Source organism: Pollachius pollachius, assembly GCF_949987615.1.
Source record: "Pollachius pollachius genome assembly, chromosome: 7".
Lineage (NCBI taxonomy): Eukaryota > Metazoa > Chordata > Actinopteri > Gadiformes > Gadidae > Pollachius > Pollachius pollachius.
In genome coordinates, this window is record NC_136940.1 from 20,094,754 (window position 1) to 20,122,543 (window position 27,790).

Consider the following 27,790-nt stretch of genomic DNA (forward strand, 5'->3'; position numbering starts at 1 on the left):
GAACTGATACGTTGACGTCACAAAGCTAGAAAACTCATGAAGACTCAACTCTCGTGAACATGTGTCTATTGAAGTCACATAAAAGTACATTCCAAAGGGCTGATCCAAGAAGTTTAATGAGAGGCAATTGGTTCAAGATAAATTACGAGCCACAAAGACTACTCAAAAAAGTCTAAAAGACACAGTAACCTTTGTTCATTTTGTTTGAAAAGTATATGAAAGAGTTTATATATCTATGGGCCTTATTCACTGAGCCGCCATCTAAGTTCTAAAAGCAGTTGGTTTTCCCTACCAGCTAGTGTCTACAACAAAGATGGCCACTCAGTGAATAAGGCCCATAGGTTGCCGCAGTCTGTTAAAGAGTAAGTGAAACCCCTGTGTTAGGTCCAATTCGAACACTGAGATACAAAGAATCTCAGAAGCGATTTTGGCTTATGGTTCTAGGAAGGAAGGGGGGTATGTTATTTCCTTGGCTTTGACCAATGCCTATTACCTGACATTTTTATAGTACCGCTGTTTTGCAGGAACGTTGTTATCAGCTTTGTTGTAAATTTAATTTGGCGTTAGACAGTGACTTATACTGGCGTTGCAATAGAACCCTATCTTGAACCTCAAATTCAACCACTGTTGTACAGAGCTTCACAAACTCATGCATCCACAAACACACACACCATGGAGTTCTACTGTTAGGGTCAGAGAAGCTTAACCCACTCGCCGATGCTGCAATCAAGCACTGACCAGACAAAGCTCCACACACACCTCGCCACTATTGTCCCCCCAGGAAAACAATGCCACATGCATTCGAGCAAAGTGGAATGTTCACAAACTGGTCGGCAGAGACTGGCAAAACATCCACACAACTGAATTTAAAACCATAATAATGCGATTTTGGTTTTAACTTCTTGTCATTGTACTCTATTGCCAAATATTTTCTTCTTCTCTACCTCATTTTTCCATCAAACTCTCCTAACAAAGCTGTGAGCGTCGGTTATCCAGTGTGGGTGCCGTCGTGACACCGTGTCTCTGCATTACGGAGCTGCTACCTGTCATCCGGTGTGTGTGTTGTTCTGACGGCGTGTCTCTCCGTGACAGACGAGGCCTACCAGAAGATGGCGGTGGAGACGATGGAGGAGCTGGACTGGTGCCTGGACCAGCTGGAGACAATCCAGACGTACCGCTCCGTCAGCGACATGGCCTCCAACAAGGTAGAAACCCCAGGATTTTTCTCCTTCTCTGCTGGGATTAATTTGGATTTTTTTCGATAGTTCTGGGATTTTTTCGGGATTTTCCTTTTCCGCCTGGGAATGTTGTAAATTCTCTTATTTTGTTTTTTGTTGCTTTTCTTTCGAGAGTATGGCCTAGGTCTAGTACCGTTTCCTTTCGCCTTTGACTGACATTTATGTTGAGAAAGATGTGTGGTAACGGTCTGTGATGCAGTGAAGATCCTTTGTCTAGGTAGATGTTGTTAACAACCACACAATCACACAACACACACACACACACCAAAAAAAAGGAAAAACAAACAAAGAATACATTTTTCATTGTAGTACATTCACTACGGCACCCTTCTGGTTTCGGTTACATCCCATTTGCCAAAGCATCTCTGGTCTGCTCTGATTTAAATTCTATGATAGAGAAAACCAAAGAACATCTAATCAGAGCCAGTCAGAGAGGGCCGGCCAATGAAATATGGCAAAACACGGAGCCGAGAACAGTGGAACCGAAGGTTAAGAACAGAGGAAAGGGATTAAGAACAGGCTCACGTTTAAACTGCTGAAGAGAAATGTGAAGGTGAAACATATTTCATTATTAGAGTAATTTTTCTCCATTGGGTGATGATGGCCGGAATGAATCCGGTTCCTAATGCTGGCTGCCAGACATTTCCGTAAGGTGATCTGTGTTTGGGTGATGGTTCACTATCTGTATGTATTGGACTGTTCTTTTGCTCCACTTATGCAATGCCAACATACTTCACGTATGTTGGCATTACATCGCGTTATGTAGTGTAGCAGCCATGAGCACCTGTTTCTGAAGCCTTTAGGAAAGCGACTAATGTGTTATACCTCTTTTGGCCCATATGGGTTTGCGGTGGTTGTTGCTGGTTGATTGCAAAAAGATCACCATTCTAAGTTAAAGAGAAAATCTTGATTTCATGTCATCAAACAAAGCCAAGGATGTTTTCATTGTTCGTTTCGGATCTCAGCAGCTAGTTCATCTCCATATTATGTATTTTGTTAGGTTCCGTTTGAACGTTTTATTTAATTAAAAGATTATTAAGGATTTATTATTAAGGAGTAATAGCCCAAGGCTATTTTGCGGCAGCCAATCATTCCAGCCCTCAATGTGCCAAATATGGATTGTTTCCCCTGCTGACTGGACACCTTTCAAATAATGGAGTTAACGGTAAATCTACTGCCTTACATGGGTCATGTGTAAAAATGACCAACGTAGCGCCCTTGACATGTGGTGTCAAGGACGCTACATGCGTATTTTTTGAGATTGTATTATTCTAAGTAGCACTTGGGCCGAGTGGACTCTCCTGCGTTAATTGTTTATTGTGTATCGACTCAGAAGGTTTCTGAATTGTTTCAGAAGAAATCGGGTTTGTGGTCATTTTGTCAACTATATATTCCCTCTGTATTTCAGTATGCGCATAGGATGTGCATAGGATTATCGACATGCAAATAAAAAAAATCCCAACCTCATCCCCTCTCTGACACAAAAGCTCCGTTAACCGCCAAATAGTGTACTTCCTGTCAGAGGGTTGATTGAGCTGTGAAGGGGTCAAAGGGGAGGTTTGTTGACGAGACAAAATGTACCAAAATTCACTTAACAAACAAGATTTCGTCTTAGTCATTCAGCCGCTAACGGCTAGGAATGCTATCATTCAAGCGAATGAATTGTTGGTAGTTCATGTAAGTAGCCCAGGAATGCAACTGTGACCCTTTAAGATGAATAAAGGCAAATATAACCTGCCAGGTATCGATGTCCCAATCTGCCAGTCGCAGTACAGATATGATAGCTTTTCACATTCTTCAACGGCGGGTTATGAGGCATGCGTGTTGTTCGTTGTGAAGCTGGCAGGCCTGCCGGTGTGGTTGCGTGTGCGTGTGTGCGTGTGTGTGGCAGCTGTAAGCAGAGGGAGGGAGCCACATGGAAACACTAGGAGCCCTGGACAACAGGATGCTGGGGATCCAGCACTGGTTCAAACACAATAAACATGGTAGGAAGAGAGGGGCTGTGTGTGTGTGTGTGTGTGTGTGTGTGTGTGTGTGTGTGTGAGTGTGTGTGTGTGTGTGTGTGTGTGTGTGTGTGTGTGTGTGTGTGTGTGTGTGTGCGTGTGCGTGTGTGTCTGTTCAGTCCCTCTAGAACCCCAGGCTGAGTGACTCTCTCTTCCTGTCTCCTTCATGACCCCCTCTCTCTTCTCCCCAGACGACAATAGATTTCCCATCATGCCACTGTGTACAGTTAATAGTGCTGTTTATTTCTCATATTGCTGTCGTCTCTCTGCCACACAAACACAGACACACACACACACACAGACAGAATCCATGGGATTTTCAAGTATGCTTTTCTTTGTTCGAATTGACGCAAAGACAAGGACAATTGAGTCATGTTACTTAAATATTAATCATTACTTTGTGAGACCAAAAGAGAAGTAACATAGTGACAAATACAGAAACAAATTCTTAGACAACAAGCATTTTATGCCCTTATATGAGTAGTCTTTTAATTGTCCAGTGGAGAACAAATGCTTTGTTTGCACTGTTGCTTTATCTTAATACCTAATAAAAGTACCATCCTATTGCTCATGGAAAATTGCAATTTGGCTTCAGCTCTGTTACAAAACAATGCTGATGATGCAAGTGAACAATGACATGAATAAAAGATATGAAGTTGCAAAGGGGATTTTTTTTTGACATTTTTAAGATTGGGTAAATTTTTGGATTGTTTGAATTGAGATAGGAGAATATTTCATGCTGGAATGATTCTATGCTGTTGACCGGGAACTGTTTGACTTTGTGCAGTTACGCAAAAAAAGGTCACGTGACTTGGAACCGTTCATAGAAAGTTGAGTAACAAAGACTTCAAAATGAATCAGCCTTATGGTTTTATCTCCTAGAATTAGCCCATAAGCTTTCGGTGCGTTGATCGATCATCAGAAACAGCATATTCCACCACAAACCCTGTCATTCACAACACACAATCAAGAAAAGTGTACGTTGTGTGTACATTGTTCAGGTGTACATTGTTTCAACAGTAGACCTAGGTGGCATGACACTTGGGATGTCTTATGCGTAGGGTGCTACCTCTTCAACTCTGAGGTGATGCCATGGGACAAATGTCATGCGGTTCAACTGTTTCCCCTTCGGCCTAATTTTAGTGTTTTTGAAGGTAGGGTGGTCACAGTGTCATATGACCCTCTGAGGTTGAGACTAACATGAGACAACACATACGAATGGCCCGACAGAGTTCTGTTGGGTGTACATCCCATCTCCTAGCTCGTTGTTTTTCTCTAACTGAAATCTAATGGAAACATTATAACCCATACGATAATTGTGTAATTGGAACCAGGGCATTTATTGTTAATGACGACGCAGCTAGGCGTAAATACAAATGAGGCAATCTTGACAACAGATCTCCCTGAAAGGAGAAAGGCGAGCGTGGGTAACAGGAGGTGCTGTGTCAGAGGAGAGGCACGACACCCATACGAGCCATACAACCCAACCTCAAGGTGAGGTTCACAGGGCCTTCTGACACTGCACACTTTTACTGCCCACCACCACCACCACCATTCCCCTCACCACAACCATCACCACCGCCACAACCAACTCCACAACCATCACCACAACCATCTCCACAGTCACTATCATCACAATCATCATCTTCATCACCTCCACCACCACCACCACCACCATCACTATCACCATCACCGTCTTCAAAACTACTAACATCCCCCCCCCCCCCCCCCCCCCCCCCCACCCCCCCACCCCCCCCACCCCCCGTCTACACCACCACCAACATCCCCATCCCCATTGGGTTTTGTAGAGGCCGCCCCTAGTTGATTTCCTATTGGCTATCTGGCCCTACGTGTGATGGCCGGTGCTCCGTGATTATCCAGCTTGAGTTATGAACATCAGAAACTGGAAAGACAAGAAGAATGAAGAAGGAAGGGAACGTAACGGTTGACTAGACCAAAGATTAGATTGCATACAAGATCATCAGTGTGTTGTGCTTTGAATCATTTTGTTTTGACTAAACTTTCACCTACATACTACGTCGTCTCTCTTATATGGCCTAAAGTAAGAGGCAGCGAGAGAGAAATTGCAATCCATGAACAACAAGCTTGGCTAACGTGGATGATTGAAGTTCAGGGTAAATCTCTAGTTTGCCATAAGCAGGAGGTGACTATGTCATCGGAAGGATCAGTGCAATATTGACAAGTTGAGCCATGTGACTCTGGCTGCTTGCTACAGCAGCACTGGGCTGTCTGTGCTTCACGTAAGCAAGGGAAATGGCAGGGTAACAGGGTGGGCCTAGCGCGTGTGTGTGTGTGTGTGTGTGTGTGTGTGTGTGTGTGTGTGTGTGTGTGTGTGTGTGTGTGTGTGTGCCAGGCAGAAGGCTAAGCAACACTCAGAGACTCACACACACACGTACGCATGCAGAGCGCATGGTCTAGTCAGAGCAAGCAGCCCAAAGTGAGTCAGTGCAGTGCCTTAACCCCCCCCACCCCCACCCCCCTCTGCTTCTACGTCAGAGAGCCCCGGGTTGGTCTGGCAACTCATGCCACAGTCAGAGCACAGCCACAGAGCAAAGAGACAAGAGGCGCACACACATCTACAACTACTGATACTTTACTGCTGCTCTGGACCCCCCCGAGCCCCAAAGCTCCAGCTACTCTGACGGGACAGCACTCCAGCTCGGTTCCCCCACAGCCCCGACTTATCAACATGGGAGCCTGTTGCTTTGAAAAGAAGGAGAAGAAGTTAGGGAAACTGAACGGTTGGAGGAAGGTGAGGGGTTTGGCCGTTTTATATTTATTCATGTGTATTATAGTGTGTTGTTTATATTGTGTTTGACACATCTGCTGGGTTGCTGAATTAGTATTTTGTGTGCGTTCAGATCATTCATAGGATTTGAACAGTTCACAACAATGAGGCTCTTGGGTGTAAGGCTCGGGGATGGTGACTGGTTGCTGTGTTTATTGAGGGTCTTTCTTCTTACTGTATTGCTGAGCTGTTTCTTGTTCTTTTTGAAGCAAACTCCCTGTGTTGCAGCTCATGTTTGCTACTTCTTTAAGACGTTGGGTATTTAGCTGGTTTTCGTTGTTGAAACCCGAACGCAAAGTTGACATGGGAAGGGTCAGGCTACAGCAGTACTACCGACAGTGTTTAACGGAAACTCGTATTATGCAATCAGGTCCGGCGTTCTGACCAGGGCAATAAGAACATTTGTGAATATCTAGGATTAGCATTTAGGAGTACACATTGCATCTGCGCCGGCAACAGATGGCTGCGGCAGGCCCTGCGGCTTCAACGGTGCCTGTATAATCCTAAACTGTTTATGCTAATGGTTATGTATGTCAATATGTATGTCAGTTATGCACCGATCCCTGTATTGGCCTTCTGAAAGGGGATTCGTTATAGATTGTACATCGTCTGTTTTGGCAAATGTAAGCGATGTGTTCACTATTGAATGTTAATGACTAAAGCGGACCAGGGACAGTGTCCGGGGACACTTTAGATACACAATAGAAATCAACACACGCACTGCATGTGTCCTGAGAATGGAGAGCTGGATGGATTAAGATGGATAGTTTGTATACATATACATGTATCAGTATCTACCGGAATATGAATAAGCATGAAAGTGATCACCTTCAGGAGATCTGCCCAGCAACCCTTGTTGAGGTTGAATCTAGGGAAGGAGAGAGAAAAGGAGTAGTCAAATGAAGGTAATATTTCTGTTTTGCTTTCTTCTGACGGTCCTCTTTGCCCCGGTGCTCCCAGCTTTTCGGGACATCTATTTAAAATCCATTTGTGTATCAGAGCAGAGCTGCAGCGCTCCAGGTGTTCCACAGCCCACCTCAATGTGCTCAAGCGGCACACATGAAACCCTTTAGCTTCAACAGCCCTGTTTGAAGACGGAGAGTTATTTATGCAGACTTTACCCAACCTTTGACTGGGCTTGAGTAGCGCCTTGTAAGGCCCAGCTATGACTTGCCGTTTGAAGTTGTGGGATGCGGACCCGTGAACACTGAGCAGTGAGTGAGTCAGAGGAAGTGAGAGGGTCTAGGTGCGCTCTCTCTGGCAGCTTTTCGCCCTCGCTCTGAGGTGCCGGTCGCTCAGAGTGATCTCACCAACAGAATGACCGCTTCGTAAGTAGGCCCCTTGTTTAACTTTATATCAATTCTGTCTCCGTGGCAGTTCTTTGGCCAGAGCTCCGGTGTGATCATGGATTCCTGGTTATTCCCTGGAACATGTGTAGCACTTGTAGTATTAAGATGCTATGTGAGATGAATAAGTCTCTCCAAATGGTATATGACCAGATCACCACTTCCGTGCTGCAAGGTTGAATGCCCTTTATAATGTGTCATAAGCAATAAATCCTTAGCAATAGAGGAAAAAAATGTTGATGAACAATAACCATTTCAAAATATTATTCTTGCAAAATAGTGCGACTTGCTTGGGGATGATTCTGTAAACTTGAAAGAAATAGATTTTGTGTAACAAAACATCCATGGCTTCTTGTTTGATAATCTTGACTGAAAGAGGTATCAAATCATCTATTTATCCATAGATCATTATATTATCTGGGTGGCTTAGTCCCCATGTTTAATTTCATTGAGTTTAATGTTGTTTTAAATTTAAATTAAATTGTAAAACACTTTCAACATATTTCCATTAGAAAAAGGAGCTGGCAGTAAAAGTGTGATTAAAGAGTCTAATCTGTGAGTTTAAGTGCAAGTCTTCTTATTGCAGGCTTAGAGGCTATTGGCTAGACATAGGACCAGCCACCTGCTACTTAAAGCGTGAATGCAGAACGCCCACTAGTGGCGCCTCGCCATAACTTCACCAGAACGTGCCACCAGTAGAGTGGGCCAATATACAACACGAGTGAATTAGTCTAGAAAAGCAAGTCTGGACTTCCTCACAGGCAATTTATTAAGACCCAATCAGTCCTCCTCCTCCTTCAAAAGTTTGGTCAGCATTCCCGGGAGAAATAACCATGTATCTCCGCCATTCGTTTTTATGAAACCGCGGCCATTTGTCATTTGTTTGGATGACAAACAGCATTTGCAGATTTGTTTAAGCGGGTTATAGTGTTCAGTTGTTTTATGCAGGTGTTTGTAACTGCGGAAGTTCCAGGAGCGAGAGGCAGGTTGGAAGTTCCCCTCGGTGGATGTAGAGAGATGGAGATGACCCGTGTGTCTGGTTCTCCTCCGGGGACGCCTCTCTGCGGTCCGCAGCACAGCGTCTGCCTGACTGCTCTCCATGTCGTCTGTCTGATGGCATCATGTCTGAATGGAGTACCACGGCGCGCGCTCTCTCTCTCTCTCTCTCTCTCTCTCTCTCTCGCTCTCTCTTTTTCTCGCTCTCTCCCTTGCTCTCGTTCTCGCTCTCTTTCTCCCTCTCTCTCTCTCCCTCTGTCTCTCTCGCTCTGTCTCTGTCTCTCTCTGTGTCTCTCTCCCTCTGTCTCTCTCCCTCTGTCTCTCTCTCTGTCTCTATCTCTCTCTGTCTCTCTCCCTCTATCCCTCTGTCTCTGTTTCTCTGTCTCTTCCTCTATCCCCCCCCCTCTCTCTCTTCCGCCAACACGCTGGCTCTGGGCTTAATTAAAAGCCACTCGCCCACTCTCTCTCTACCTCCACCTTCTCTATTCATCACCACCACCATCCCAAGCATCACCACCATAGATGCACAGCATGAGAGAGAGAGAGAGAGAGAGTTCTTCTTGAATGAAGCGGAGACGGAGAGCGAGAGAGACAGAGCAAGGGCGACAGAGAGCTAGAGAAACAATGTGCCATAGAAGAAAAAGGCTTGCTCTGTTATTCATGAGCGGAAGGAGGGAGATGGCAAGGAAGATTTTGAGAGATGGATTCTAATATAAAAGGGGCGATAGAAAACCATACAGACAGAGAGAGAGAGAGGACAGAACATGAGATGTCGAAAAGGTGAATGGAGAATGAAACTAAGACAGCTCCTCAGTGCAATTAATAATTCATAATAAGAGGGGCAATTATGCTTTTCTGAAATATGACTAAGAGAGAAAAGAACAAATGTATACACTAATGCATTCAGAGTTTAAAAGTTATTCCCCTTTAATGAAAATAAAATGTATACGAGACATAAAGACAGACAGAGGCATAAAATGCGTGTGAAAAACGAACAACGTCATTTTGGTTTCTGCGGTTAATTGAGATTGGCAGGCTGGTAACTCTGAGTGTGTTTGCACATGCAAGCATGAGTGTGTGTTTGTGTGGGGGGACGTGAGTAACTGCTGGTATTTCTTGAAAGCGCTCTACAGCAAGCGGAGCCCTCCCGACACATTGCAGGAGGCACACAGCCGCCTCCATTAGTGCAGAGCCGCTGTGAGATCATGCAGCACACTGTTACACAAAGAGACGCCGCTTCCTTCCACACGCTTTTATTTTTTCCTGTGAGGGTTGTTTTTCCTCCCCCCCCCCCCCCCCCTCCCTTTCCTCCCTACGTCCTCTTCCTCCTTGCCCCCCCTCCCCCCTCCGCCCTCCCTCCGCTCTCCAGGAGAATCATTCGGAATCCTCTCTCTCTCGGCTCATCCCTTTAGTTCTGATCAGGCAGACGGTGCAGACGCCCCGATCTACAGCCCCTGGAAGGAGGGAAACCCCACGCCGAGCCGTGTTTGTCCCCCAATTAGAGGAGAAAAACACGCCGCATGCATTTCGTACTTTACGTCACCTCCTGGTGGTTTTAGGGTTGTTCAACTTTTCGGGGTTTTAGGGGGTGTCGGCCGTGCCGACGTGAACCTCAAGCCGGCTCAACAACGAAACGTTAGACAAAATAGACACGCACACTTTACGCACACTCACGCGTGTGCACAAACACACTAACACGCACATTAACAAACACATTAAAAAACACATTAACACGCTAACTGGCACACACACACACACACACACACACACACACACAAACACACACAAACACACACACAAATCGGGCACATCGGCTGGTGGAAATGACATAACCAGTCCTCCAGTCAGGTGGCTGCTAGACTGCTGTTGTGCTCCAAGGACGGCTCATTGATTGTTGCCAAAGAGACAGACAGACAGACAGACAGAGAGATTGATGACAGCGCCGGCGAGTGGCAGCCGGGAGAGAAATTGACATGTAAGTGGCGGCTAGTGAGGTAGAGAGGGGGAGGGTGTGTGTGTGAGTGTGTTTGTGTGTGTGTGTCTGTGTGTGTGTGTGGCGTGTCCTCTCCTCGTGACTGCTTGGCGGCTGTGCAACATGCCCGTTTGCCAGGCGAGGGAGAGAGGGGAAGCCTCTCCCCCCCTCCCCCCTCCCTCCCTGACTCTCGGCTCATGGCTGCTCCTCACCTCTCTTCCCCTTGAATATCCTAGAAGTTCCTCCGATATCCATCTCTTTTCTACTTTCCCTACCCTCACCAAAAAAAACAAAAACAACTCTTATACTGGTCACCTGATTCTGTTGCTATGGCGCTGGGCTGTTCTGGTAATTGGTGTACATAGACTTGCACACAGGCACCGAGGGGGCGTGAGAGAGAGAGGGAAAGAGAGAGAGAGAGAAAGAGAGAGAGAGAGAGAGAGAGAGAGAGGGAGAGAGAGGGGGAGAGAGAGACGGAGAGAATGTGAGGCTGAAGGTTGCAATTATCCACCATCTCTCTCTCTGTATCTTCCTCTATACCTCCCTCTTTCTCTCTCCATCTTCCCATCTCTCCTTCCTTGCTCCGACCATGCCTCCCACTCTCTGGCTGCCTCCCAGTATGGCTTAAAAAAGGCACCATGCAGACACCCTGACAACCTCTAATATTATTATGTGATGCTGCAGATAATGAACAGGCCGCTAGTTCCCCACAATGGCGTCCGTGCCGAGAGCTGTCAGGAGCCAGGGGAGGGAGGCAGAGAGGGATGAAGATAGAGAGAGATGGAGAGAGAGGGGGAGAGAGGGAGCAGAACCATAATGGGGATAATTGAAGGGGAGGAAAAGAGGTGATAAAAATACGGATGCATCGTGTTCGCATTCCTCCAAACATGGCTCCCTCCTTCGTCGATTCTCTCCGTCCTCATTGTCTTCCAGGAGGCAGGAGACACAGCTGGGGCAGGAGCATACCTCCACAATGGAGAGGGGAGAGAGAGACTGAGAGGAGAGAGAGACATAGAGAGGAGACAGAGAAAGAGAGAGAGAGAGGGAAAGAAGGGGGAAAATGGAGGGGGCTTCAAACCCCTCGAAACAGGCATATAAACACACACACACACACACACACGTACAAACACACATGCACACAATATGGAATCCACACACACGTTATCATACATAGCACCCCAACGGTACGCATACTGAACGACACGGGCGTCCGGGACTCCCCCTCCTCCCCCCACCTTCTGTCGAATCATGTGTTCTGAAAAGAGCGTGTTGCCAGGGCAAGCAGACTAGTGGGGGGGTGGGGGGGGGGGGTATAGAGGGGAGCAGAGGGATGCAGAGGGTGAGCGAGAGAGGTGTGAGGAGGGGAGGGGGCGGGGGGGGTGTATTCAGAGCGAGCTACAGCAGTCAGAGCAGCGAACCGAGACTAATCCAGCGGAGGATCCCCCCCTCCTCCTCCCTTCCCTCTAGTCAGATGAACATCGGCTGCCTCCTCCTCCTACTCGTCATTCTCATCCCCCCTCCCATCTCCATCGCATCTCTCTTCCTCTTCCTCTCTCTCTCTCTCTCTCTCTTTCCCACTCTGTCTCTCTCTCTCTCGCTCTTTCTCTGCCCCCCCTCCCCTGCCTCTCCCTCCGTCTCCGTTCGGTTTCCAGTGCATCAGTGAGCCGCTCCAACGCCACCAGGCTCATAGCTGTAGCTTCCATCGCTCAGTCCGCTCAGCTCAGCCCTGCTGGCTCTCTAGTAAGCCTTTTACCTCTCCAGCTCCAGCCCTCGTATCTCTCTCTCTCTCCCTCTCTCTCTCTCTCTCTCTCTCTCTCTCCCTCTCTCTCTCTCTCTCTCTCTATTCAAACCCCTTCGACTGAGACCCATTCGCTCTCCCCTCCATTCGCGCTCCCGTGGATATGGAGACCCTCCTCGGCTCGGTTCTGCTGCAGAGAGAGTGAGCGAGCGACCGTTCGCCCAGGCACTCTCTCCTCGCTGCTGCCCGCTAAGAAGAAGATTTGGTCGATTGTTATCCTTGGTTTCTTGCTGTGTTTGAACAACAAGAAGAAGAAGAAGGGGGAAGAAACTATTCGTCAACCGTTTTTGCGTCTTTTTTTGTATTTGATTGGATTATAGTTCTGGCTCTGTGTCGGGAAGTGAAAACGGGGTCCAAAATGCCTGAAGCCAACTACCTGCTGTCTGTGTCTTGGGGTTACATCAAGGTGTGTGGCGTCTCACTAGCTACGTAGCATGTCAGGATACCGCACGGTGCCCGCTCTGGGTGGCCGTTGAGGGGGGGGGGGGGGGGGGGGGGGGGGGGGGGGGGGGGGGGATTGCAACGCAGTGAAACAATTGGGTGTTTGTGGTCCATATTGAATTGAATTACAAAGCCAAAATAAGCGGGATGGTTTATTAGTCTGATAGATTTATAATGATGATAAAGCGCTTTGAAATGGGTCTAAGAGTGATGAGCTGCTGATATTATAAGGTATTGATTTGGAGGGATTGTTAATGTGCTCTGCCCGTGTGCATGTATGAAAGGATGAGGAGGCTGATGGTGGTGGGGTTGGTGTTCTATCTGTGTAGAACAGAACGGCGTTTTGTGGCTCAGACTCCATCTTGGGTTCTCTGCAGAGCTCCCTGTGTGTGTGTGTGTGTGTGTGTGTGTGTGTGTGTGTGTGTGTGTGTGTGTGTGTGTGTGTGCATGAGGCTGTGTGCATATTTAAATTTGTTGTGTGAATGCGCAGGTGTGGATGTACTAGTGTGTATAATATACATATTTTTTTTGTTTTTGTTGTTTCACTATATTAGATTTAAATGTAATTATTCATATAAATGAATGTGCGTGTGTTTGCGTGTGTGTGTCTTTGTGTTAAGGGTTGTGTGTGTCTATGTGTGCAAAAATGGGATATTCTACTGCAACTGTTGCCACTGCAGTGCTTGTACCTCTGTTTCAAGTCCCTCAAACAGCAATATATTTGTATGATGACCCTTAAGGGGTTGGGGGGTTGGTTGGGGTTACACTATGCACATTTTTCCCTCTGGAAAGAATCAAAATTCCTGCTAATGCAGTACACACAGTGAAATAGAGCGGATGGCAGAGTTTTGTAGTAAACTGTTAATTGTTTGCAAGGGGTATTTTAGAGGGATGGAGGTGGGAGGTGCATTTAAGGGGCTTTCATTAGTAAGACAAATAATTATCCCCTGCACACACACACACACACACACACACACACACACTGGATACCCCTTTGTCAACAACAGCAGAATGTACTTTCTCTCTTTCTTTCTTTTTGTTTGTGGCCACTTGGTTTTTCACCTGATTACGAGCCCATGGAATAACAAATGGACAGCGCTGATGCCGTCACCTCTGCCATGGAAATCTGCAGTGTAATGTGGACCAGGTTTTCCTTTTGTTTCAAATGAATGACATTCCCCTCTCTCTCTTCCCCCTGTTTCCCGCAGTTCAAGAGAATGTTGAATCGGGAGTTGACGCACCTTTCCGAGATGAGTCGGTCGGGAAATCAGGTCTCCGAATTCATCTCCAACACCTTCCTAGGTAAATACGGATTCATCTCAAACACCTTTCTAGGTTAATACTTATTCATCTGCAACACCTTCCTAGGTAAATACTTATTCATTTCCAACACTTTCCTAGGTTAATACTAATTCACCTGCAACACCTTCCTAGGTGAAAACTAATGCAGATGGCCATCAAAGGCTTTCAACACCTTCAAACACATACATACATCATCTGTTAATCAACATAAATTATTTGCCAAAACCATTTCAATGAAAAGCTCACCTGTACCCAAACACACAAACACAGCCCCACACAAACGCATACATCTAGCTACAAATTCCATACCTATTTACAAATATTTTGTGAAAGATCGTATCATAATGTCAACACTTGTACAGTGCAGATGTGCTCCTGTGTGTTAGAGAGCATGGGGTGAGGATCACTTGATGCTTTCATTTTGGAAAACGCAAGTGGCTCTGGCTGCCTCTCTGTGTGGGTGAAGCATGAAACATTGCAGCGTTGCCTAGGATGTTTATGACGCAGGCCCTTAAAACAAAATCGGTAGAACAATTTCGCTGAACGATTACCAGACGTTCAAGGTAGCGCCCCACTTCCCAGAATGACGCTACTTGATTTTTTGATCGACACGTGCGCTTGTTAGCTGGAATCTAACAGCGTATTTGGTCATTTGTGATTGTAGACGGTTGCTATAGATATGCACTGGTGTCCAATCGACTGTCAAGAAGATCTCTGTCAGTCTTGGTTTGACTCTGGCCCAAGGTTTCCTCTGTGAAAGGCAGACAAGACAAGTGAATAGGTTGTGTGTGTGTGTGTGGGTGGGGGGGGGGGTATGGGGGGCACTGGGGATGTGAAGAAATCTAGCTAAGGATTGCGTGGCTGGCTTCTCAATCCGGTCTGATCTGGCTGAAGGGTTGGGGGGGAACTCTGCGATGGGAAAGTCGAAGACGGTAGAGCTCAGAAGGTGGGGGAAGATTGTTGTTGTGTGTGTGTGTGCGGTGTGTGTGTGTGTGTGTGTGCGCACGCAGGTGTGTGCGTGTGTGTGTGTGCGTGCCTTTGTACGAAGGCGGAGCTGTAGCAGGCTGTTGAATTGATTTCCCTTTTGTGTGTGTGTGTGTGTGTGTGTGTGTGTGTGTGTGTGTGTGTGTGTGTGTGTGTGTGTGTGTGCTCTTGTGGAGGGGGGGTTGTATATGTATGGAAGAAGTTGACAGGTGGAGAGGGGTAGAAATGTAGCAGGGGTGTGTGCGGTGGGGGAAGTCTGAGGATTCTGACGGATTCTGCAGGCGAGGCAGCGGAGACACATCAGAGGAACCCCCCCCCCACACACACACACACACACCCTTCCCTTCTCCGGCGGGCTGAGAGATGTGCGGAGCAGATTGGGTGACTCATCCCTGGGTCTTAATGTATCTCTGTCAGCCCCCCCCCCCTCCCCAGCTGGAAGGAATCCAGGGGCTAGATGGGTATCTCTCCACCAGAATGAAGGTGAAGAAGGATTCCCAACCCCCCCTGTCGTCAGTGGGGAAGGGGGGAGCGTAGGATTGTGGGAAAACAGAGAAAAACAAAACAAGCCGTGTCACACGTGGCGATTGTGCAGTTTGGTGCGTCCTCAGAAGCACATGTGAGTTGGCTGAACCCCCCGTCCATCCATCCGACCAACGGGGTACATTTGTCCATCTGCTGAACATAATCACAGAAATGGAAGATTAAGTCGAAAATGCGGCTTTGTGGATTTGTTTATGCGCGGTTCAGCAGAGGTCACTCTGGGAGGCCCACCAAATCCCTGCTGGCTCGTTACTCGGCCGAAGCCCCCGCTTATCAAACGGGTTCGGATTGGACGTATGGCAGCTGACGGAGGCCAGGACTGCTCGGAAAATTCCATCACGGCACGGAATAGAAGTGTTGTTCCCTGGGTGCCTCTCTGGTTGGTTCCCTGGATGGTTTCCTGGGTATATCTCAAGGTGGTTCCCCGGGTTGGTTCCCCGGCTGGTTCCCTGGCTGGTTCCCTGGCTGGTTCTCAGGTGATTCCCTGGGTGTTGTGGGGTTCCTTGGGAAAGAGGACAGATTGCATAATCCATGATGTGTTGGGGATTCCAGGAGGGGGATTTTGTCCGAGGGAGGCGACCATTTGAAATCCCTGCTGCAGATGTTTCTTCTCATCTCGTTCTCCCATCATTCTTTCCACTGGCCCTCTGCCTTGAGCAGAATATGGTGTTATTGAGTGGACTCCACCTAGGGAATAAATCTGGCCTGAGCGACCCCCTCTTCTTCTCTATCTATCTGGCTCTCATGCTGTAAGAGCAACAATGGAAACCCCTCAAACATACTGATGCCGATAATCACACGTAAAAGATACGGCATCGATAGCTCTGCTTGTGCCTGCGGACGTCCATGGGATTTGTATTTTCTCTTCACACACATATTACAAATAATGCCATTCACGTTTACCTGTACCTGCATGGACAAACCAAAATAAGATTCCGCTAATAACAATGGAATAAAACAAATCACACACGCCGTCTCTCCGGCGTTAATGGTGCTGACAGCCTGTAATATCGCAGAGGGCTGAATTCTGCGCCGCTCCTTGTTTCCCACGCAGCACATGTCTGAGTGTGCCTAATCGCCCGTTCTCCATTACCCACCGACTGGAGGAGCGAGAGAGAGAGCGAGATAGACAGACAGAGAGAGAGTCGAAAGAGAGAGAGAATATGAGAGTGATTATTTGAACTGCCGCTTGTAATTGAATAACCCTCAACAGGGAAAGGTTGATAGGCCAGCGTGAGTTTAGTTGAGGCTTGACGGATGAGTCCACAGCATAAACATAACGTCACTGAGGGCAGGCTCCCCAAATGGTACGACCAAGCTCTGTTTGGGACTGGGAATTGAGCGAAGTATTTGATATTTTTCTTCTATTTAGTCTCAAGGAGCACTTCCACGATAACACCGTCTCCAACCAACAATAATCGTCCTTTTTATAAAAAAAAAAACATCATTTAACGCCAATATATCATCCGGTTCTCCTTGATGTCTGCACTCTTTTAACTGTCAGGAGGAATGCAATCTTCCCTTGTCCTCATTTGAGCACAAGATTGGCTGTTGAGGGGGGAGGGACAATTACCCCCAACAAAACACCCATTAAATAAATAAGGAAACACCCCCTCCGGCAGTGAGGGTCTGCAGCTGCGACCGCCGTGCGTCGCGGCCTCCTAAAGTGGCCGGCGGCCCACAGAGCTGGCGGGGCTCGGCCTTCTTCCAGACCGCCGAGTGAAGGGGGCCTTTCAATGGGGCTGACCTTTCTCTAGTGAATGGGCCAGGATACCAGAGACCAGCCCTCCTGCCAGGGGAGGAAGCGGGTGTTGTAATGGAAGGAGGGAGGTGGGGGTGGATGGATGGATTGATGGAGGAGAGAAGAATGAACAGTGCGAGTATCGGAAGGAGGGGTGAGGGGGTGGGGCAAGAGGTGGAGGGGAAGGTATGTTGGTTGGTCGGTGGGTGGATGGATGGATGGATGAGAGAATCAATTAGCTGCTCTCTGTGCCTGGCGTGGTGCAGGTGTCTGGGTCGCACGGGCAGACAGACAGGGCTTGTCAGTGGGATGGAAGGAAAGCGAATACTGAGGTTATTGTTGGAGAATGAGCCTGGTTGTTTCAGAGACACTTTGTTATTACCACTACATCCTTGTGTGGAACAATCCGTTCCATTCTACCTCTTCAACGGGAAAACCGCCACCGTTCCTTGTCTCTTTTAAATTGCCCAATAGAAAAAACTCACAAGCCCTCTTGTTTCCCCCTCCCTCCTCCTTCCCCAACTTCCACAGACAAGCAGAACGACGTGGAGATCCCGTCGCCCACGTCCAAGACGCGGGAGAAGAAGAAGCAGCAGCAGCAGAAGCAGCAGCTGCTGATGACCCAGATCAGCGGCGTGAAGAAGGTGTCCCACGGGCCTTCCATCTCCGCCACCTCCATCTCCCGCTTCGGCGTCAACACGGACAAGGAGGAGCTGCTGGCCAAGGAGCTGGAGGACCTCAACAAGTGGGGGCTCAACATCTTCACAGTCTCCGAGTACTCCACCCACCGTCCCCTCACCTGCATCATGCACGCCATCTTCCAGGTAACGGAGACGGGGAGGCTCAATGTGTCGACCTTTTAAATCGAAACGAAATATAGACGATTCTTCACGTTGGCTGCTGTCTTGGTTTAATCGGGATGCATTTCTGATTGAAGGATGTGAACTAAAGTGTGTCTTTTATTTTCTTCTGGTGTACGCAGGAAAGAGACATGTTGAAAACGTTCAAAATCCCAGTGGATACGTTCGTCGCCTACATGATGACGCTGGAGGACCACTACCATTCAGACGTGGCGTACCACAACAGCCTGCACGCCGCCGACGTAGCGCAGTCCACGCACATCCTGCTCTCCACCCCTGCCCTGGATGTAAGTTCTCCCCGACAGCCGCCAATCTCCATCCATACCACGTCTTCCTCCGTTTTAGTTTTTTGTTTTTTTAGTCTTGCTTCCCCGGATACAGCTTCATCTTACCCTCACCTCATTCCCCTTTCTCCATTTCTTTTATAGGCGGTCTTCACAGATCTTGAGATCCTAGCAGCCATTTTCGCTGCCGCCATCCATGACGTTGACCACCCTGGAGTATCAAACCAGTTCCTCATCAACACCAGTAAGTTCAAACCTTGTACCTCTGTGCACCAAAAGTTTTCAACCTTCAAAGTGTTTTTCACCAAGAGGGCACAACTATGTAAATGCAATGTAAATGCATTGATCCATTTTGGCAGAGGTTGCAACCATAGGACCGCCCCACATTGATTCCGTCTTTTGATTCTACCACTGCTCCTAGTGAGGGGGATCATGATGACAATAAGCTAATGAGTGAATGCCTCTGCAGACTCGGAGCTGGCCCTCATGTACAACGACGAGTCGGTGCTGGAGAACCACCACCTGGCCGTGGGCTTCAAGCTGCTGCAGGAGGACAACTGCGACATCTTCCAGAACCTCAGCAAGAAGCAGCGGCAGTCGTTACGCAAGATGGTCATTGACCTGGTGAGCCTTCACACACTTTCACACCTTTCTCTCGCTCTGACGCGTCTTGCTGTCACACCATTTGAATGCATTTGGAGGTTAGGTTATGCGGTTGTGCTTGATTTCGTATCGTCTATTTGCGCCAATCCAGGTGCTGGCCACTGATATGTCCAAGCACATGAGCCTGCTGGCTGACCTGAAGACCATGGTGGAGACCAAGAAGGTGACCAGCTCTGGAGTGCTGTTGCTGGACAATTACACGGACAGAATACAGGTAGGCGCCTACAGTTTGCCCTAGTGTGTGTGTTTCTGAGTGTTGTTGTGTGTATTTGGCATTAATGGTTGAAGTGTCTTTTTCTTTGGGCTGCAAGTACCCCATTAGTTTAACCCTTTGTGTTTGTATCACTGCTGTGTTTGTGATCATTTGTGTCTTCTTGTGTGGGAATTTGAGGCTGTATAGATCTTAGCCCACGCCATCCTTATTTCATCGTCTAATTATAGCACTAATCATTAGCCCTGGTGTCGGTGGAGTTAGCTCACCAAGCGCTCATTAACTGTCCTCCTACACAACGGACCACCGTCCCCCCCCACTGTCCCTCCCTTCCCACTCTTCCTCCCTGCGTTCCACTTTTCATTCATCCATGTTTATTTTCTTACGCTTTGCGGTTTCGACGGACGGCAGCAATAACAGTGCAATCATACAATCACCAGGTGCTTCATTCATCCAATCGGCGGATAACATATATGGGCTCTGTCTGTGTTCCGCAGGTGCTGCGCAACATGGTGCACTGTGCGGACCTGAGCAACCCCACCAAGTCCCTGGAGCTGTACCGCCAGTGGACGGACCGCATCATGGAGGAGTTCTTCCACCAGGGGGACCGGGAGAGGGAGCGGGGCATGGAGATCAGCCCCATGTGCGACAAGCACACCGCCTCTGTTGAGAAGAGCCAGGTGAGGAGAAGAGGCAGCCCCCCTCCCCCTCGCCAAGACACACACATTCTAAAACGCGTCTGGAACGAGTCGTAAAACGTGTCGTTTTTTAAGATTACAGGCATAAATAGCTAACTCACCAAGATGCACGCTGGTGTACCTGATGAAATTGAAACCGTCGTCGGACAGGATGAAATCGCACACAAAAAAACGAATGATAGATTCCGTGACTAACTGATCAACCCCGCCTCCCAGGTTGGCTTCATCGACTACATCGTCCACCCGCTGTGGGAGACCTGGGCCGACCTGGTGCACCCGGACGCCCAGGACATCCTGGACACGCTGGAGGACAACCGCAACTGGTACCAGAGCATGATCCCCCAGAGCCCCTCCCCGCCCTTCTACGACCAGCTGACGGACGGGCCCGGCGGAGGCGGAGGCGGAGGCGGCGGCGGCGGCGGCGGCGGCGGCGGCGGCGGCGGCGGCGGCGAGAAGTTCCAGTTTGAGCTCACCTTGGAGGAGGAGGAGGACGGCGACAGTGCGGAACGGAACGGGGAAGGGGGCGAGGAGGAAGAGGAGTTGGTGGAGGAAGAAGAGGAGGAGGATATTTTAGGGGGGTCCACGCAGCCTCCTCTTATGGACTGCCCCAACGGGCCAGAGAATGAGGAGGAGGTCACCGCGGCGATAGAGATCGTCACGCAGGAGCCGTCGCCGACAGACACATAGTTGGAGCGGGGTGCAACGGTTTCAGCTCATGTTGGCGGTTGAAAAGGTTTTGAATTAATAGTTTTTGAAGGAAAATAAAAAGGGGACATCCTCTTGCAGCTGTGCTTTGTACCGAGCCCACTGAATGAAGCAGAGGCTCAGTTTTTGGTCCCGCATCGAGTAGGGCGTCTTGCACTTGGGCGTACGGAGCCAGAGACGTGGGAGAGAGAGAGGGATGGAGAGACAGAGATATATAGAGAGCGAGCGAGGGGCGGTTTAATGGGAAGCGGCTACAGAGTTCTCAGGAAAATAAATGCTGCGAACAATTTCCGAACTTTCGGACAGTTAAATGCAAAGGAGGAAGGAACTGACGTTACTTGTGGCCAGTTTTGCAGACGGTTGCTTTAAATGTTCAGGACTGGCATTAAATGGACACTGACACTACTGAGAGATTTTGTACCTTAAGACTTTTTCTTTTTTTACAGACACAATGTGTTTTAGAAGTAGCATAGAGTTACGATCTACTGAGGGGGCACATTTGGATAGAGAAAGTGTTTACTTTTTTCCTGTACCATTTGTCAGAGGACTTTTGTGTGCCTTTTTTACTATTGTCTTTATAATAGTTTTTTTTATTTATTGAACACTCTAGTATGTCTGTGAAATATATCTGAAAGAGCAAATTCTTTTTTGTGTCTCAGAAAAGGAGTGCAGTCTTCCATGTATTGGGCAATAGATAAATCCAAAACAAACTTTGACAAACGATTCTTGGACAAACTCATCCAAACAGGAAAATCTAAAACCATAACAATCACCAATTTCCATCCAATCATTCACCATGACCTATCAACACACGCATACACACACACACACGCGCACACACACACACACACACATCCACATCTACACACGTATATGTGTGTGTACGTATACATGTGTGTGTTAGATTCATAATGAATGTTAATAGGTCATATTCAATATTCACATCCATGATGATTTCTAAAAGAAAACTATCAAATTAAATGAATGTTTGTCACTCTAAATGACACCACCTGTCATTTTTGTTTTTGTTTTCTCATCCTCTATGAACTCCTAGTCATTTGTTATTCCCCAGCAAAAGTCTTTCAGATATCCTTATTCGCCCTTCATTTTGGTCCGTTAACTTCAGATCCACCCAGCTCTACGCAGCGCACCGACAGAACTGGACATCAGCACTCTGCCGGTGCAGTGAGCAGAAATAGCAGTTGATCATATAATGGCCTTTGTGAGTCTATTGTGAGTCTATTCTTAGCCCTCCCAAAGGCATGCCGTGGTCTTAAGAATCCTGTTAGTGTGCACCAGGCTCCGGCCCCATGCCAATGTGGTGTAGGGAGCAATCAGGGTCCGAGCACATGATGAAGGTGTTCCTATAACTGCTCGCCTGAGGGCTAGTCTCACGCCTTCATCAGTGCCATTATTCACCGCTGTTTATAAACCCTCTCAGACTCCGGGGACGTGACCCCAAAACAATCAGGCCAGCTATTTATTTCTCAAAAAATAAATTCCCAGCCCCTAATGTGCTGCTTCTGCTCATTGACGTCAATGGTCTATTGTTTTTTTCTTTCTCGTGCAATTCTAGGACGTGGGGGTTAAAGGGGTTTTTTTGGCACTGAGGGAATTGCTAGATCGGGCCATCAGATTTTGAGTGGAGAAGGAAAGGAAATATTACAGGCTAGATTTTAAAACCAAAATGAAAGTCCTTACATTTACCCCTAGATTTGATTCGTTCTGGCCCAGTGGTTGCTATGACTACTGCCTCTGCCATTGGCCTCAATGACTGGTTTTCATGGACGGGTCTTTTTGCATCTGAACTCCATCACTTCATTCACCTTTTGTCCAACCACATCCCAGCATGCAACATGTGTGAACAATTGTGAGTGGCATCTCTTTGTACCTGTAATTGTGTATGCACGGATGTTGGAGATATGTGTGTGTGTGTGTGTGTGTGTGTGTGTGTGTGTGTGTGTGTGTGTGTGTGTGTGTGTGTGTGTGTTTGCGTGTCCGCGTGTGTGTGAAAGAGAGAGCACTCTATTCGTCTATGTCATCAGGCCTTACCCTATCATGCAACTCGTTTGTCTCTACTGTTTGTCGCTAGGAGCTCAAGTTGGTCTTTCTTGCTGTTTATAACAGTGTGTATTTATTCTACACTTAAAAGCTTGTACATAAGAAATACTGGTTCAGTGTAAAATCTATTTTAATTTATATGCACTTGCATTACCTGGAAGTGGTGGTGTCTAATGTGTAGAAGACTCTGGATTGGAGTCCTTTTATATTCTGTACTACATATTGTTTTTGATATATAAATATTTATATATAAGTATATATATATTCGCACAATGTTTTTAGTGCCCAGCAGTGCAGCAGCTAAAGAGACACTGTTGCTGTCACATGAGAACCTTGTAACCATTTACATTTTTTTTTTAACTAAAGTTTCAAGTTAATATGATTCTTCAATGCGGACAATGTAAATGCAGATTCTGTCAACTTTCCAAAACAAAGAAAATTTCAATTTCAATCGAGTTAGATGCATCATTACCCTTCAGTTGTTTTTGTTAACAAAATAATAATGCCATTCCTTTCTTTGCTTAGTACTAGGTTTTCATTTGACAGCATAACTTAGGTTACCCAAATGCTCCGTAGAGGACATGTTATACTGCTTGGGCTTGGAAATAGGATCCTGAAAAGCTAGGCAAGAGGAAAAGAATCTCAGTCCATGCTTGGTATCAAAACACATGAATAGCTTTTTCTCTCTCTGCTGCTTGTCACAACCTAAGCTTGTCCATCCAGCATTTTGAATGCAGATTGCTGATATAGGAGGCTCAGATATGGTTCGACTGTCAAACACAAAACAATTGTCTTATTTTACACATTACGCACTTGATGTAAAAGTAGATACCACAAGGGGAGGTTGGTAGCATGCTACAATTCACCCCTGTGCACCAACGTGAACCGGTTCGAATTATCGAGACGTGATTATGTAATTGATTTTTGCTAATGTGTGAACTCTTTCTGACCAAACTTGTTAGCGGTTTTGAAATTCAAATTCTGTCAGTATTACCATTGTTAATCTATGTTCAAGCTTTCTTTGGTCCAAGTCGTGTCCAAAATGGTTAACCAGATTTAGCACTATCTGCATGAGAGATGCGATTTTTTTTTATTTTTATCAATATTATGTTGAAGTCTGTCGTTTGTTGCCGGCAGATAATTAAATGTTTCACACAATGTATGGTATTATATTGTATATTGTGTTTAAAATGAAATCTAAAATACTTTTTCTATGAAGTGATTAAAAACAAAGCATGGATATAATAACCTTTGTTGCCTATGTTTCTCTACGTCAAAATGTTTTCCTCATTCCAAATCACACAAAAAATAAAGTTCTCATTATTCAGTGAAGTATTTCTTAATGGGACTTTCATCTTATTATTTATAGAAAGAAAGCGTGGGAATGAGTGGGAAGTGTGGATCACACAAAAGCTACCTTCCTAATTGCCCAACAATTCTAAACAATGCTAGAATACTTCATAAAAAACGCATTTGAAAATCTTTGCCCCAGTAAGGCTGGTCATATTGACGAGACAAGACAATTCTTCTGTCATTTGCAGTATACTGATCACTATAGATGCAGTCTTTATAGCCAGGTGTGACATCAGGACACATGGCAAACCTCAGGATATATGGCCATGCTAATGAGTCTGAAGATGTGTGAATCCACATGCATGCCTTTCACTTCCTATCCCTTTGATGTTGTTGTCATGGCTGCATCTTTTCTGATATTGTTGCAATGATAAGGACAGGTCACCACAAATAACAGCCCTCATGTGTCATAAATACACGCAAACACACACACACACACACACACACACACACACACACACACACACACACACACACACAAACACACACACACACACACACACAAACACACACACAGCCATACGTAAAGACCAGAGGCCATCACTGCACTACATGACCTGAGAGACACAAGTTGTTATATATGATTTACATTAGGGCTGCATATAGCCACTCGATACCTCAACAGAAATCTGAACAGGGAGGTTACATTAAGTATTTTCTGTCCTCACCATCCTTCTGTTTCAGGTGTGCCATTAATGTTAGGGAGGATTTATCCAAGCCGGCAATGGAAATTGCATGTCATCCCTGTTCCTTGATTTCAATGTCTCATTACGTTAGAGGCACCAGAACCCAGCACAAGGCTGACCTTGAATTGGAGGGGAATCATCAATGAGTTTAGAATTACATGATGTTTCACTAGACTGTGGCACATCTCTCTCTCTCTTTATCACTATCTCTCTCCACCCTTTCCCCACCCCTCTGTCTCTACTCTTTATGAGTACTGTCCCTCTTTCTCTTATTTATGTATTTATTTATTTCATTCGCCCATGTCCTCATCCTGTCCTCTTTGTCCTATTTCAACATCGCCGCTCTGGTCTGCTGTGACTTTGAGTCAGCGCCCCTCCCCATCACACCTCATCTTCCGCACAGAGTAACCTATTAAAAGCAGGCTTTTGATTGGACGGATTCTATGTACGTGTCTGTGACGACGGCACAGAGAAATGGAGTTCACTGGGACGACGCTGAGTTATTTAATATACCTAAGAATAGGCTGAGCGATTCCCACTCGGGGAAATGACACTACTTAACTCAACCTCCCCACCACCCTGAAGTGAAAGTGATATTTCCGGCTAAGGAGCTGATGCAGGCATGGAGATGGCCTTCAGGCACAAAGTTGCCAGCCATATCTACTTTATGTTATTCATCTGTTTATAATGTGTTATATTGCACAGGCCATATGTGTGCATTGCGTGTTGAATATTATAGGCCTGATTAATAGGAAGAACATGGAGACACAGTTAAAGGTGCTGTAGGTAGGTGACATGGAGACACAGTTAAAGGTGCCGTATGTAGGTGACATGGAGACACAGTTAAAGGGGCTGTAGGTAGGTGACATGGAGACACAGTTAAAGGCGCTGTAGGTAGGTGACATGGAGACACAGTAAAAGGTGCTGTAGGTAGGTGACATGGAGACACAGTTAAGGCTGCAGAATATAAGAGCTATATATTGAGTAGCCAGCTATTAGTGAGTCAGATGCTCTGTGAAATATATTTTTCAAGTTGACTGCGTGCCTGTCTCTGTTGACCTCTACCCCGTTTCTGACCAATCAGGGCATCTCTTCCCTGATTGGTTAAGGGAAGCCGTCTTGCATATCAATCACAGGTGTGTGATTGTAACACTTATACAATGGTAGAGGAATACGACTCTTGCATTATCGTACCTACAGCTAAGTAAAGGTAAACAGAAAGCTGAGTCAGCTGTACACCGAAGGGGAACTAAAGGTTCATCTCTGGTGTGTTCTACTGTGTTCATACGTCCTTGGTCCTGTTGCTTCCACCAAGTGTAAACTGGGCCCATCATCCGAAGGTTGAAATTTCTTTCCCTAGGGTCTCCTTACTCAACATTATAATGTTCAAAATGAAACCGGGAAATCAGCTCGCTCGTAAAGTGTTCAGGAGGAGGGGCAATTTAAACATCCCTCCCTCAGCCAATCAGAGGACTGGCTGGTGACGTGATAGAGCAAAAAGACCAAGCATGTGTGAGTGAGTAAATGAGAGAGAGAAAGAGTGTCAGCATAACTGTCAAGGCTGATTTCGTCATGTAACAGTTGTGATTCTATTGGGAGTGCAATGCCTGTGTGCCTAACATCCAGAACCTCTAGGCCTGAGAACTCCAATAGGGCTTTGTTCGTCTTGCATCTCTATCTCTCTCTCTATCAGTCTGGTGGAATCATCCAACATTGAAACTGTGATCTGCACAGAGTGGAATGGACACTAGGGGGTAGGAGAGAAGGTAGGGAAGGAGGGATGTGAGTAGGAGGGAAGTAGAAAGAGGGTGGGGAGAACAGAGAAAAAGCTTAGTGAGGCGAGGAAGGAAATTAAAATGAGGGTAGGACACTTGCCTGTGTCCTCTTCTCCTCTGAAGGTGTGTTTGGTTGAGTATCCGGCAAGCCTGTGGCCACGTGTGCAGCTCTAGATATTCTTCCTCAAGAACCCACACAGAGATGAGTAAATGTGGGAGACTTAAAGGTTGCTCACATCCCCACACCCTTGTTGCCTGCTAGGCCTCTGTGTGTCACTATGGAAACCATGCCTCCGCTTTCACCTCAACATTCCTCCGTGTTAGGTTACAGCTACATGGCGTCACATTTTTTGATATCAGGTTCCAGGATTAATGTATTTTACGCACATGGCACAAACGCCTTTTGATGAAGCGTAATTCTAATCCTCTGTGGTTTTCGTGGTGTTTTAATGGTCAACACGTGGTTTATTCAGAGACACAAGATAAACGAGCATGCATTCTGGAGGTGTTTCATGAAGCATCTGATGAATCCAGGTACAATTCTGGCTATATTGGTATGGGCAGTAGGGAAATAAAGCCACGCCTACAGGTTTGGATTTATCTCAGACCACTATAACTTGATATTGTGTCGTCCGCTCAATGTGTAGAAACAGAAACTAGTCAAAACTGATGTTAGCACTATACAAATAAGGCCGGATGCTAACTTTAATATCGTGTGGTCTAATAGGGAAGAGAACAAATTGCATTGATAATTGACCGTTTCAGATGTTGCATTAAGCTCAACTTCAGTCCACTGCCAGTGGTGGAATGTTCTTTGCCATTACTGACCATGTAACACGCTAATTAGTCATTTAGCTACCTAAATATTTCACTGGTCTCGTGCACGACTAACGTCAATCAGTCTCAAACTATTTAATACTCGTCTTAAATTGTTGCATTTCTAAAGAGTCCGCAATACAGGCCAGAACAGGCCATCGGCCATAAATTACGCGGCTTCTCGTATATTTCGGGTTGTTGTATTCATTGATTCAGTGCTGTTGCTTAGGTCTGAGATAACCACGACCCGCATATTTAAATACCAGATGGAAAGTGGCATTATGAAACAAATGTAGCATTAAATAAATAAATAAATGTGACGCTATGAAATATATGTGGTATTAAATAAATAAATGTGCCATTATGAAATAAAAGGCATTATGAATTTTTTTTTAAAAAAGCCTAATTTATTCATTCATTTATTTAATATTGTCTCAAATGGTATTCCAGCTCCCAGCTCGTGTCTTTACCTCCACCCCCTGTCCTGTGGCGCGCGCAGCCACCA

General features: G+C 46.5%; 1 protein-coding gene across 4 annotated transcripts in view; it reads left to right on the forward strand.

The window, feature by feature from the left end:
• pde4ba (phosphodiesterase 4B, cAMP-specific a) overlaps positions 1-23,938 on the forward strand; it is a 133,020-nt gene extending 109,082 nt beyond the window's left edge. For 3 of the 4 annotated variants that reach the window (XM_079739509.1, XM_079739510.1, XM_079739511.1), the window contains 9 exons: positions 1,093-1,205; positions 13,812-13,905; positions 17,705-17,997; positions 18,156-18,320; positions 18,462-18,561; positions 18,787-18,941; positions 19,072-19,194; positions 19,689-19,871; positions 20,106-23,938. In XM_079739509.1, coding sequence (XP_079595635.1) covers positions 1,093-1,205; positions 13,812-13,905; positions 17,705-17,997; positions 18,156-18,320; positions 18,462-18,561; positions 18,787-18,941; positions 19,072-19,194; positions 19,689-19,871; positions 20,106-20,576 — 1,697 coding nt within the window. In that variant the 3' untranslated portion in view covers positions 20,577-23,938. Of the gene's footprint in view, positions 1-1,092; positions 1,206-5,783; positions 6,015-13,811; positions 13,906-17,704; positions 17,998-18,155; positions 18,321-18,461; positions 18,562-18,786; positions 18,942-19,071; positions 19,195-19,688; positions 19,872-20,105 lie in introns of those variants that run through there. The other variant, XM_079739512.1, reaches the window with a different exon arrangement.
• The last annotated feature ends 3,852 nt before the right edge of the window (positions 23,939-27,790 follow it).